This window comes from Salvelinus sp. IW2-2015, linkage group LG18 (genome assembly GCF_002910315.2).
Source record: "Salvelinus sp. IW2-2015 linkage group LG18, ASM291031v2, whole genome shotgun sequence".
NCBI classification, from domain to species: domain Eukaryota; kingdom Metazoa; phylum Chordata; class Actinopteri; order Salmoniformes; family Salmonidae; genus Salvelinus; species Salvelinus sp. IW2-2015.
The window spans coordinates 14,679,894-14,692,858 of NC_036858.1; the positions used below are offsets into that span (position 1 = coordinate 14,679,894).

General features: G+C 43.4%; 1 protein-coding gene across 1 annotated transcript; it reads left to right on the top strand.

The window, feature by feature from the left end:
* The first annotated feature begins 810 nt into the window (after positions 1-810).
* atp6v0cb (ATPase H+ transporting V0 subunit cb) lies at positions 811-11,870 on the top strand. The gene is made up of 3 exons (XM_024007838.2): positions 811-1,094; positions 10,394-10,577; positions 10,859-11,870. Exons 1-3 carry the CDS (start codon positions 1,022-1,024, stop codon positions 11,061-11,063), a joined length of 462 nt encoding a protein of 153 aa, XP_023863606.1. The 5' UTR covers positions 811-1,021; the 3' UTR covers positions 11,064-11,870.
* The last annotated feature ends 1,095 nt before the right edge of the window (positions 11,871-12,965 follow it).

Here is a 12,965-nt window from a genome sequence, read left to right on the forward strand (position 1 = left end):
AAGTAAGAAGCATATTGTTGTCGAGCAATAGTGAGATGTATTTCACTTAATTTTCAAGGAGAAAGGCATAACCCCTGAGCATCCACACCCTTTTTCCACTAATTTCATTCCTCATTCTGAAGGAGGGTGAATGCCTAGATAGCAAAGGGAAAGGGCGCGTTCCTCTGCCCAGGCGTTGCTGACGTATGCCAGATTTTACAACGCCTGGATAGGTATTTTACGCTTCAGCTAACCACATCATAGGCTATAGCAGTCTGTCAGTCGATGACACCAGTGATGACGTGCATGCAACCATTGGTTGATGCATGCAACTTCTGAGCATGGGAACGCGACGGTTGTCACTAGTTACCACAGCCACAAAGTCAACATTTCTATCACACTTTTGGTCGTCATTTAATGTTAAAGTTAGGCATACGTTTAGCAGTGTGGCTAATGTAAGGTTATGTTTAAAATCAGATTTTCAGAAGGTAAATTGTAGAAATATGCGGGGTTTAGACATTTGTGGCTGTGGTAACTAGTGACGACCGAACGCCACCAAAGCCTGCAGCGGAGCACACCAAAAGAGACTAAAATAGGGGATGACCTTCAAAAAATGAAATACAGAATCTGGAGATAAACCATTTACTTTGCATGAGTTTAGTCGTAAATGTATACAATTGTTTTTTGTCATTTTAATTATGTTTGATTTTTTTTMTTGTAATTGTAATTATGTTTGATTTGCTGCAGTAAATTATTATTAGAGTTACTTGTGAGCGCCTCCCCTACACACAGTTGATGATGGGTTTTATCCATATGACCAGTCAGGTGACATTTTCCGCTTCGCCATTTTGTGCTGCTGCTACGCCGGGTATTTATCTGAAGATTCGTGACTAGTCCATTTACATCGCTAGTTAGCTAGGTGTTCTTGTACCTTTCCCAGTTTACATCTAAAGACCGTTGCCTTCGATAGGTTTAGTACCTAAACCATTGGGAAACATAGCAATAGCCGTTTTGTATTATTTAGTTTACTGTGTGAGAAAGAATGTCGTCCGAAAGCCCCGAATACTCTCCGTTCTTCGCAGTGATGGGTGCCTCTGCGGCTATGGTTTTCAGCGGTAATTATCACACAATTCAAATACTATCTTTATTAGCTAGCTGCATTTAAATTATACATTGTATGTGTAATTTGTCAATTTTAACAGCATATTTGTCGTTATTGTTTTAAACCAGCTAACTTTAGAGGAGCCCAGGCAGAAACTGTCATTGACGTAACGTTATTTGACATTCATTTTAACGAACTTTAGTTAGGTAATATACTTGTCCTGTCATTACCAGTAACCACACCTTCAAATCAACGCATTTGAAGTGAGTTCATTCTTTCTCAATTTTAGGCGCTTGTAGTTTTAAGCTTTGCGACATGCGCCACACTACGACACCACCAGATTTGAGCGTAACGTTACTGGTATCTTCGGCGAGTTGGTCATTATGAAAGCAGGAGACCTATTGATGGTGAATATTGACCATCGGTGTCAGATGTTGAGTATATACAACTGATACTATGAAGAATACCAGCTCAAATTGGTTATAGATTTGTGCAATGTAACGTTAGGCATAACCAGCAGGGGAGCACGCTCATGCGATGACAACCAATTGAATGGAATGCCATCGTTTGTTCCACGTCATACGAACAATTCCATGTAAATTCGGGTGATTTAAAAGGCTACTGCATAGGGATTGGGCGCTTGTGGACCAATTCATGTGTATAGGCCTCAGATAATTGAAATGGAAATAAACTGCACGAGACACCTTAGATTCAAGGAAAATGGCATTTGCATCAATATCACATGACAATCACATGATTGGACTTGTGATTTGGAATATTAAAGTAGCAAAGGATTTAGGAAGTGCACTTGTGGTGTAGACCTATAAACAATCTACCACTAAAACACGATTAATATATAACATTTAATCAGATTTATGATACATTTGCATGTCTAAGAAGATAAATTGGCAACTAAGTGCAATAATTTGATCTCTGGCTCATGTTCTACATGGCCTCCGGTCCAAGTGAAGGTGTAGAAACGACTGTCTAGTGATCATTCTCATGAGAACAGGGAGGACGTGATGTATTGTCTTTGGATTTTTTTTATTGTCCTGTTATGTCTGGTGCATTCACTCAAGCATTTCGCACAATATACTTCCTAACGGCATACAATTACCAACCAACTGTGCCATTGACTGCAAGATACATGGTTTGGACTGCAAGATACATGGTTTGGACTATCACTAGGCCAAAATTAGGAATCTATGTTTAAACATGCACTCCAGCCATCTTTTTTACATTTTTTTCAGTGGAAAAACAATATGCCACTTAATACAGTAATGTACACACATTTAGACATGCTCCGGAACTTTATCTACTCCTGCTATGATCTGTATGTGTTAATGTGTAGCTCATACATGCAGAATTACTGTCTCACCTCAATTAGCCACAATCTCTAGTTTGAAAACAACAGTTTTTCTGGAAGCTGTGTCATGTCATTTTTTTCCCCCCAACGTGGGCCCAGCCCCAAAGCAATTCGAGTTCAACCAATGAGCTTCAACCTCTCGCCATATGAGTGACAGCTAGCAAGATGCACGTTGCACCCACAGCAGAGCGAGACAGATCAATGATGTAGTACAAAATATAAATTATGTAGTACAAAAGTATGTGGACACCCCTTCAAATTAGTGGCTTCGGCTAGTTCAGCCACACCCGTTGCTGAAGGGTGTATAAAATCGAGCACACGGCCATGCAATCTCCATAGACAAACATTGGCAATGGCCTTACTGAAGAGCTCAGTGACTTTCAATGAGGGACCGTCATAGGATGCCACCTTTCCAACAAGTCAGTTTGTCCATTTTTTGCCCTGCTAGAGCTGCCCCGGTCAACTGCAAGTGCAGTTAATGTGAAGTGGAAACGTCTAGGAGCAACAACCTTACAGAACGGGACCGTTGAAGCGCGTAGCAAGTAAAGATTGTCTGTCCTCAGTTGCAACACTCAGTACCGAGTTCCAAACTGCCTCTGGAAGCAACGTCAGGACAAGAACTGTTCGTCGGGAGCTTCATGAAATGGGTTTCCATGGCCGAGCAGCCGCACACAAGCCTAAGATCACCATGCACAATGCAAAGCCTCGGCTGGAGTGGTGTAAAGCTCGCAACCATTGGACTCTGGAGCAATGGAAACACGTTCTCTTGAGTGATGAATCACGCCTCACTATCTGGCAGGCCGACGGACGAATCTTGGTTTGGCGGATGCCAGGAGAACGCTACCTGCCCCAATGCATAGTGCCAACTGTAAAGTTTGGTGGAATAATGGTCTGGGGCTGTTTTTCGTGGTTCGGGCTAGGCCCTAGTTACAATGATATTCTAGACGATTCTGTGCTTCCAACTTTGTGGCATCAGTTTGGGAAAGCCCTTTCCTGTTTCAGCATGACAATGCCCCCGTGCCCAAAGCGAGGTCCATACTGACATGGTTTGTCAAGACTGGCCTGCACAGAGCTCTAACCTCAACCCCATCGATCACCTTTGGGATGAATTGGAACCCAGTCTTTGAGCCAGGCCTAATAGCCCAAGATCAGTGCCCGACCTCTCAAATGAGCTTGTGGCTGAATGGAAGCAAGTCCCCGCAGCAATGTTRCAACATTTAGTGGAAAGCATTTGCGGGACAGTGGAGGCGGTTAAAGCAGCGAAGGGGGGACCAACTCCATATTAATGCCCATGATTTTTTGGAATGAGATGTTTGACAAGCAGGTGTCCACATACTTTTGGTCATGTAGTGTAGGTGATGTAGTACTCCATTTTCGGGGACCACTTAAGGCTCGTGAGCTTTTTCAGAACTACTGACTAAAGTATACAAAAGTACCAGAGAAATTTAAGGATAAAAACATGTTCTGAGCACTTGTATTTTTATTTAATTTCAAAGAGTAGGCCATTCAACTAGTTGGTCTGATGGTGCCTTCTGTTATCGGCCTTCCTCTTGTTTGCGGGAACAATAGAGAACCCCCCCCACACACACTTGTGCCATATCATGAGGATACCTGGACCACCTATTGAGATGTGCCTTTAGTAAATCCGGGGATGAATTAGGTGAAAAGGAGACACTAGTAGGACTGTAATTAGACTATTTCACAAAGTACTGTTTCTCCTTTTTATAATTAAGTTTCTGTGCCCTTTATCAAATGACAATGTGTTCTTTTAGCACGGCTTAGGCTGCATGTGGCAAAGCTGATTTTGGACTTATGCAGCATTTTCTAGAAAAAATTGACTTTCTGCTAAATTGTCATGTTATATAGGGCATGACCTAGTGGGGATTTTAAATCATGCAGTTTCTGCTAGTAGGGCTGGCACATGGTTATGGATGAAGACCGTTGTGAAAGTAATAAGTCTTAACCGTTAAAATAATATAGATAAGAGATCTGAGTTTTTTTAATTTATTAACAGCTGACTGAAGACAGGACAGCCGGGCATTAGTGCGGTTGAGTCCATTTCTGCTGTATCATGGATTCTTCACAACGTGATAACTTTGTTGTGCCCTGCTGAAACAAGCAACAAATGAGTCTTCGGTTGCCTAAACAACCACCCCCCCCCCCCCCCCCCCKCKCKCKCACACACACAATGCATCTCACAGAAATGMAATGAATAGAACATGCTCGGGGCTCCCGAGTGGCGCAGCGGTCTAAGGCACTGCATCTCAGACCCTGGTTCGATTCCAGGCTGTATCACAACCGGCCGTGATTGGTAGTCCCATAGGGCGGCGCACAATTGGCCCAGCATCGTTAGGGTTTGGCCATCATTTTAAATAAGAATTTGTTCTTAACTGACTTTCCTAGTTAAATAAAACAAAATGGAATGTATTTTTTGTAATGTTAGTTGAGTTGAATGAACAGCTGAGTTGAATGAACAGCTGATGAAGTCACTGCACTGGCGATCGATGTTCTTGCAAGTCAGATAGCACAGTGACGCCATCTGACGTAAGACAATGACAAGTCACAGCACTTATTGACGTGTCCACTTCCTGCTTTTACTTCCTGCTTTAACTTCATTCTTTACGCCTTCTGGGTACACTCGCAATGGCAGCCTTCATTGACTTGAATGGGAATGCCCATTTATATTTCAATGGCAGCACATGTAGTGAAGAGGAGAAAATGGTTTGCTATTCAAATGGTTATTCCATATACCATTTGGCTGGCCAATTACCTTCATCCAAAATTCAATTTCTGTCAAAGCCCTAACTGCTAGTGGCTGGAGGGTATTGCCTTCATCCAAAATTCAATTTCTGTCACCTTTCAGCTACTAGCAGTTAGGGCTGTATGTGGTACTATTGGCTCCTTTACTGTGTGGTGGGGTGGCATCATGCCACCTGTCTGTCAACCTGGGCAGTTGTATTGAGTAATAACCAGCATCTTAACCATTTAGGCCTAACTGCACAATTGAGAGCAGGTGTATGACAGCTCATATTTGGGGAAATGTTGTCCTTTTTCTCTCTTTCTTCCCACAACCAAAGGGAATTGGTGACTCTAGCCTTATTGGCTGTATTGTAGTTCAGCTTTGGTATTGGAAATGGAGCCATGGCCTATAGAAAACATGGTTCCGTAATAACTTGTGAATAAAGGGTGGCCTCAGTTTTACTCCTGTTTAGTGCATTAAGTCTACTTGTACTCCTTTTTGCAGCCCTTGCCAATGTTCAGACAGGTGTATGACCCTCTCACCTAATGTTTCTGTCAACACTCCATACATGTGGAAACTGATTGCACTAAAATAGACCATCATAGCCAATATGTGTAGGTATGTAGGAAACACACTGGCTAGAGGCTAACCTAGCTGGAGTCGTATACATGTTTAGTGCTGACTCTGCGCTCCTATGGATAGTGACGGCACAGGGCAGCGCGGGTAGCCCCTGTAGCTGGCAGTGGGCGTGATCTGTGACGGGCTGGGTGGGAAGGAGTGACAGATGGGGAATTAGCCAGCTGAGAGGGCTGCTGGTGGGTGGCGCAGGCACCCAGTGGAGGGGGCTGATTAGGGACACCGGTGATGATGGCCCAGCAGCATTAAGCATCTTACAAGGTTTATATCCTACAGGAAATGTGAGCCTGCCATCTTGTGGTGTCTGCACCACCATACTTGAAATTGAGAAACAATATGTAAATAGCCATTTTATCGATTTTAAATTATTTTTTGATCTAATGGTTTGTGTGTTTGTAAACCATTGCCTATATTGTGCTTCATGATCATTTCTAAATGCATGTAGCAGCCTCTGAAGACCGTCTCACACTTATTTCACTGTTGCCGTTCCCAGTTATATTCTTTCATGTCTTAACTGAAAGTGTGAAGGGTCTGCTTTGGCACGGTGGAAGCACCATGATGGAATCCAAAATATTGGTTAGAAGTCTCACTTGTAACAGAGGCATCATGAACAGCCTTAAAACATCACCATGAGTTGTACTGTAGAATTTTAACAATCGATAGCCTAATAATTTGATAACTGGTTGTTGTGGCTAGATTTCATTAAACGYCATGTTACTTTCTGGTGATAAACTGAGATCGCTGCATAGGGCTCTGACGATCATGGAATTTTGGATGACTATAATTGGCCAGCCAAATGACCGGTCCATAATAACCGTTCGAATAGCATATGCAGATTTTCTCCTTTCCATGTGCTGCCATAGAAGGAGATTGGGCGTCCCCGTTCAAGTCAATGATGACATAATGGGTGGACTGGCGGCCATTGCGAGTGTAACCATAGGCGCAAAGAAGGAATTGGAGTAATGGGTTTACCAGTCGAATTGCCGGGGTTAGCGGTTCCAAGCCCATTCTATTCATCGTTTTCTACAGCACCTTGCTCGTTTCGGCAAGGGACAACAGTTTCATCACAGAAATTGACTAACTGCACTAATACCCGGCTGTCCCGTCTTCAGTCAGATGTTCGTTCCCCAAAAAATGTACTCTTATTTTATTTTCATGACGGTCAGTTGTACTGTTATTGTGCAAGCCCTAGTGGCGGTGGCTGTTCCAAGTTCCTCGTCCTCAGTTGAGCTTGCGTCATATCAACGGGTTAGTAGCGTTTTGGGCTGTTATGTCTGCAGCCTTCACTGCTTGAGGCCTCTGCTCTTGGTTGGTAGTCTGTACAGGCTGTGACGAGCATGGTAGCGATATCCTTCACTGGCTGACCCAGTCTACCATAGTGAGCTGTACTGCACATTATATCAGTAGTGCACACCCTATCCCTCCTAACTACTAGCCTATTCATGGCACTGGAGGAGATGCTTGACTTCAGAACTTATAGTGCGTTATATAGCCCAAAGTAGGGGCATAAGCATAATTTTAAAATGTTTGACTATTGCAGACATCAAGGCTAAAAGGTAACACGTCAGCTACTGGTGTATTTAAGACATCTCCTAAAAGCCTGGTGTTGTACAAAAGTCCTCATTTTTAACTGAGGTGGATTGTGTCGTCCCTACTCAAAGCTCATCTTTTTTATTTACTAGCATTTTTGTTGTCTAGTTTTGTTCTATTACTGCTCAAATGGCATATTTTCTGTCGGTTGGTTCAATAGATTTAGGAGTAGCTTTATTTTTCCATAACACCATGTAGAGAGTACATTATTCTAATGGTCTTATTAACTCCATTTGATCCCTCACATCACTACTAAACCCGGATTCAGCTCCACCACATTTGTTCAGTGTCTATAGACAATTTAGGGATTGTTCGCTCAAAATATTTAATTAGACGCACCAGTATGTTTTTTTTTTTTTGGCTAAATAAATGGGTGCTATATTGCAAAGCAGATGTAGATGCTTGGCCAATATCCCTGACTTCACTGCAATACTGTCCACTACGGTTTCATCAAGGTAGCTTACAGTTAATGTGCTGTTTAAGAGTTTGCTATATTATGCTTCATATTAAAGGCCTGTTTGGGTTTGAGCGTCTTTTTCACTGAACACCAGTTTGATTACTTCCGTCTCCACAGTATCTTTACGTTGCAGAGCAATCTGAGGCATCTGAGTGTAGTAAAGTTAATGAGTGATCTGGGGGGGGGGGGAGAAAAAAATGAAAGCTCTTTACCTCCACAGAGGATTAGGCACAGAGGATTAAGCACAGGGGTTCTGCCTCTCATGCCACCCATTGCAGCAGTCCTCAAACTCAACATTTAATCTTCAGAGAATAAAGCCATGGGACCTTGTCTCCACTAACCTAAACACGCTCTGCATGTTTATTTACATTTTTTTTTWAATTTTACCTTCTTAACTGACTTGCCTAGTTAAATGAACACATTCTTCATTTCAATGACGGCCTAGGAACAGTGGGTTAACTGCCTTCAGGGGCAGAACGACAGATTTTTACCTCGTCAGCTTTGTGATTCGTTCTTGCAACCTTTCGGTCCAACGCTCTAACCACTAGGCTACCTGTAGATCTGGGTCGTGTTCAGTAAAGCACACCATGGCAAAAAAAAAAATCCAATGCCCAATTGGAACACTGATTGTAGTTGACTAATTTTCTAATTTCACGCAACTATTTCTCTACTGAACACAACACTGGTGGGTATAGTCTCTCGAGCTACGGTTGTGTTGGTCTTCCTTTATCAAAGAGCGGGCATAAGGGACAGCTGTTTGGAGAGGGTAATTGTGCTTCAACACGGAAGTCATTACATTTACCATACACCACCTCAGGTCAGAGTGGGAGCTGCAAGATGGTGCTTTAGTGGTTGTGGCATGAAATGATCTACTGTATAGAACCGTTCAGCGGTTGGAAGTGGTCTTGTCTTGGTCTCTGAGGTGCTGTTGTAACATAAAGCCCTTCTGTCGAAAGACTTCCCTCAAGTGAGATTGAGAAGTGCTTGGCTATTTCGTAAAACCAATCGCCAAGACACATTTGATGGGGAAACTCGAAACCAATATGCAGTAAATGCATTTGGGTATTGGTACTACTTTGTCTTAGAAATGGACTAGTGTGCGGCACTGCCTGACTTTTCAAATTTTGTAAATTGGCTCAATGGTTTGACAAATTCTGAACACGACTGAATGCCTCGCTCTGCTATCAGAGATGTAGGTCCAGACAGCATCCACTTTAAGTCACTCGTACTCAGGGGCTGAACAACTCTTCTCTATATGGCCTGAGTGATTAAACCTTGCATCGACGGCGTCAGTCTTGATGAATAAGTGAATGTAGAGGGAGTAGTGGCCTGACAGGTGGCTGACCGCCATGCGCACATTTTAAGGATTGGCCAGCCACTTCCTCCACTCTAGAGATTATATCCACTTCCTCGTTCTTTCCCGTTGTCGCATAGAGATGTATAGAGGTCACAATGTTGTCTCTGTCATATTATGGCGTCTGTGAGGGCACGGCCAGTGCCATTGAGATGGATGCGTTGTTGCGATCTCTATGCTACAAAGGGGAAAGAATGACGGAGTGGATAGAATCTTGTTTTTATGATTATCAGTGAAATTTATAAAATGTTGGTTGCTTTGTAAGACTAAATGACCAACCACCCAGCTTTTGAGGAGCTGGCTACTGCGCTGGCAGACTTCCAGCAATTGTGCTAAGCTAATGATATGCTAACGTCACTCAACAGCATGCAGAGACACATTGTATCCATGAGTTTGTCTTGACTCTGAGATTTAGGTAATTTATCTACTTTCCCAATCTTGCAGTATTTTTTTTAGATGCACCATTGTAGTAGTAGTGAAATGTCCATATGGCTCTCTGCCTCATGGTCTGTCGTCACGCGCCGCCTGTCTGTGCTGACTGCGTTCTGCTGGGACCCTACCGGTTAGTGCTGTCATAGAAATAGAATGAATAGACTCAATTTCTATGATTGCGGCTGGTGCTGGTTTGTGTCCCTTCTGTGCTGCTGCTGGTTGCCTCTGGAGGGATGTGGCATCCTGCTGTCCTCTGACGTCAGAAGCTTCCTGTGTGGAGAGCCTAATGAGTGTTTTTCAGGCAGGGAGGCGGAGTGATTTAGGACACTGCAGCTCTGGCACAGAGCCATGAAAGGGGTTAAACTGAGCTCCATTCCCTGTTGGGAGCTATGGGTTGAGGTGAGTAGAATTAGCCTGAACCGTAGCTGTAAAGGGGAATGGCTGGTTTGAGAACTGCAGTCGCACATCAGTGGCAAGGTGCTATTTTGGGGGGGGAAACATGATGCTGGTAATTTCCATAATACACAAGCAGAATTTCCCAGCTGTAGCCATGTTGACCTTGTTTGTAAAGGGAACAGAAACGGATTACATTATGATCTTCAATTTCAGTTCCTCATGTTGCTCAACCCTGTATTCTACTGTATTTGTACATTGATCTAATCACAGAATGAAGTAAAACACTATGTATTCTATCTCCTATGGATCTAATACTCTCTACCTCCTTTCCCCTCCACCAGCCTTAGGAGCAGCCTATGGGACGGCTAAGAGTGGCACAGGGATCGCTGCCATGTCCGTGATGAGGCCGGAGCTCATCATGAAGTCCATCATCCCCGTGGTCATGGCGGGTATCATAGCCATCTACGGCCTGGTAGTAGCGGTGCTCATTGCCAACAACATCTCCGAGAAGGTCACCCTCTACAAGTAAGCCTAACCCATCTCATGACATCTCTTACGTCTAGAAATGGGCTCGAGTTGCATTTCCTCTTTCCTAATACTACAATGTGAGGAACTTAGAACAGGCTGGGAGGCAACTAGTCCGTCAATCCATAACGCCTGACATTGACGTAAGATCAAATCTATATACTGTGGAAATTTTTGCTTTTTGCCAAATGTCTTATTGAAAACATCTCTGCTTGCTTTTGTCATTGTTCATTCTGTATCACATAGTAACCCTGTCGATTGTAATCCTCTCTCTGCTGTAGGAGTTTCCTCCACCTGGGTGCAGGCCTGAGTGTGGGCTTGAGCGGGCTGGCAGCTGGCTTTGCCATCGGCATCGTAGGTGACGCGGGCGTTAGGGGCACGGCCCAGCAGCCCCGGCTTTTTGTGGGCATGATCCTCATCTTGATCTTCGCCGAGGTCCTCGGACTCTACGGTCTCATTGTGGCCCTCATCCTGTCCACGAAATAAACCACCAACTTCTCCACCAAAATCTGTCCTATATGTTGCTGCTGGAGAAAAGAGTAAAACCAGAAATAAAATGTAAAAAATAAAATAAAAAAAAGGAAGAAAATGTATGAGAAAGTTTAAAAAAAGAGACGAACGTGGAAAATAATTACATCATTAAAAATGGCTCCGTAAATATGGTCTTATCTCTACAATGTGTACAGTCCAGATTTGATAGTCAAACTTCTTGTAAATGCGCAATGTAGTGATTTGTCAGTCCTGTGTGTGTGTGTAAATGTATGGAGATTCTCCCCCCCACTGGTTTAACGACGTTCAGGTGTGCCAGGTTTCTTGCTGGTTTCTGCCTCGTCTTAGAGCGCTCACCAAAGGGCCCCACTGCGTTTTTATTCTCCTGCATTAATTTGGGAGTTCACATGATTTCTGTGTTGTCTATGGGGATCTATTTGTAAAGAGAATTGTATGGACTTAGCTTTGTTTTTTGTTTTTCCACTGGCTTTATTTATAAAGAATTGTTCAATGAATCTGTTTTTAAATGGAGCAAAAATGTTAAATTCCCTAGAAGATATATACATGCATACAAATATCTATAGATTTAATGCACTGTGGGTTAATTGTGATAAGTGGTTGGAATTCCTCTGGATGTATTAACGTACTTGGTTTAAAGTTAAGATTGCCTTTAGTGTGTGGCTGGTGGAGTGGGAGTTGTGTGTAATTGTGTAGTTTAATCATTACAAACATTCTTGAAACACTTTAATGTTTTCCTGTAGTACTGCTGTTTTGATTGCATTAAAGGTGTGTGTGTGCCCCGTGTTGGGTCTCACGTGTAATTTCCAAAACTGTCATCTCCAGCTTCTTCATCCACCTCATCTGTAGATGTATGCATTCTCACCACAACTCTCCCATTAAARGTGCATGGAGCTATGGTTTTTGGTCAAATTCCTTGTACGTCGCCATACTCACTGTGCCATCGTGTAATTCAAATAGGTAGCCATGTTTTAGTGTAGAAATGTCACTGAAGTATCACAGGTGATTTCCTTGATTTGGGTTATTTTAAAGGTGATGGTTAATTGTAACTCATAAGCTACACTGAACAAAAATATAGATGCAACATGCAATTAAAAATATTTTACTGAGTTCATATAAGAATTGGTCAATTGAAAGTCCATAGGCCCTAATCTAAGGATTTCACATGACTGGGGAAACCGATTCCTCTAGTTAAAAAAATACAAACTCTCCTTTGCATAGTTCATTGTGCCCTGTGGAACGTTGTCCCACGCTTCAATGGCTGAGAAGTTGCTGGATATGGGTGGGAACTAGAACACGCTGTTGTACACATCAATCCAGAGCATCCCAAACATGTTCAATGGCTGACATGTCGGGTGAGTATGCAGGCCATGGAAGAACTAGGACATTTTCAGCATTCAGATCCTTGCGACATGGYGCCGTGCGGCGGATGAATGGCACGACAATGGGCCTCAGGATCTCGTCACGGTATTTCTGTGCATTCAAATTGCCATAGATCAAATGCAATTGTGTTTGTTGTCCATAGTTTATGCCTGCCCATACCATAACCCCACCACCATGGGACACTCCGTTCACAACGTTGACATCAGCAAACCGCTCGCCCACACGACGCCATACGCTGTCCGCCACCTGTCCAGTAGATTTGAAATCGGAATTCATCTGTGAAGCGCACACTGCTCCGGTGAGCATTTGCACACTGACGTCGGGTCAAGACGAAGGGCACGGAGATAAGCTTCCCTGAGCCGGTTTCAGACAGTTTGTGCAGAAATATTTCGGTTGTGCTAACCCAGTTTCATCAGCTGTCCAGGTGGCTGGTCTCAAATGAGGTCCTGGGCTGGTTACACGTGGTCTGCGGTTGTGAGGCCGGTTGAACCTTTTGCC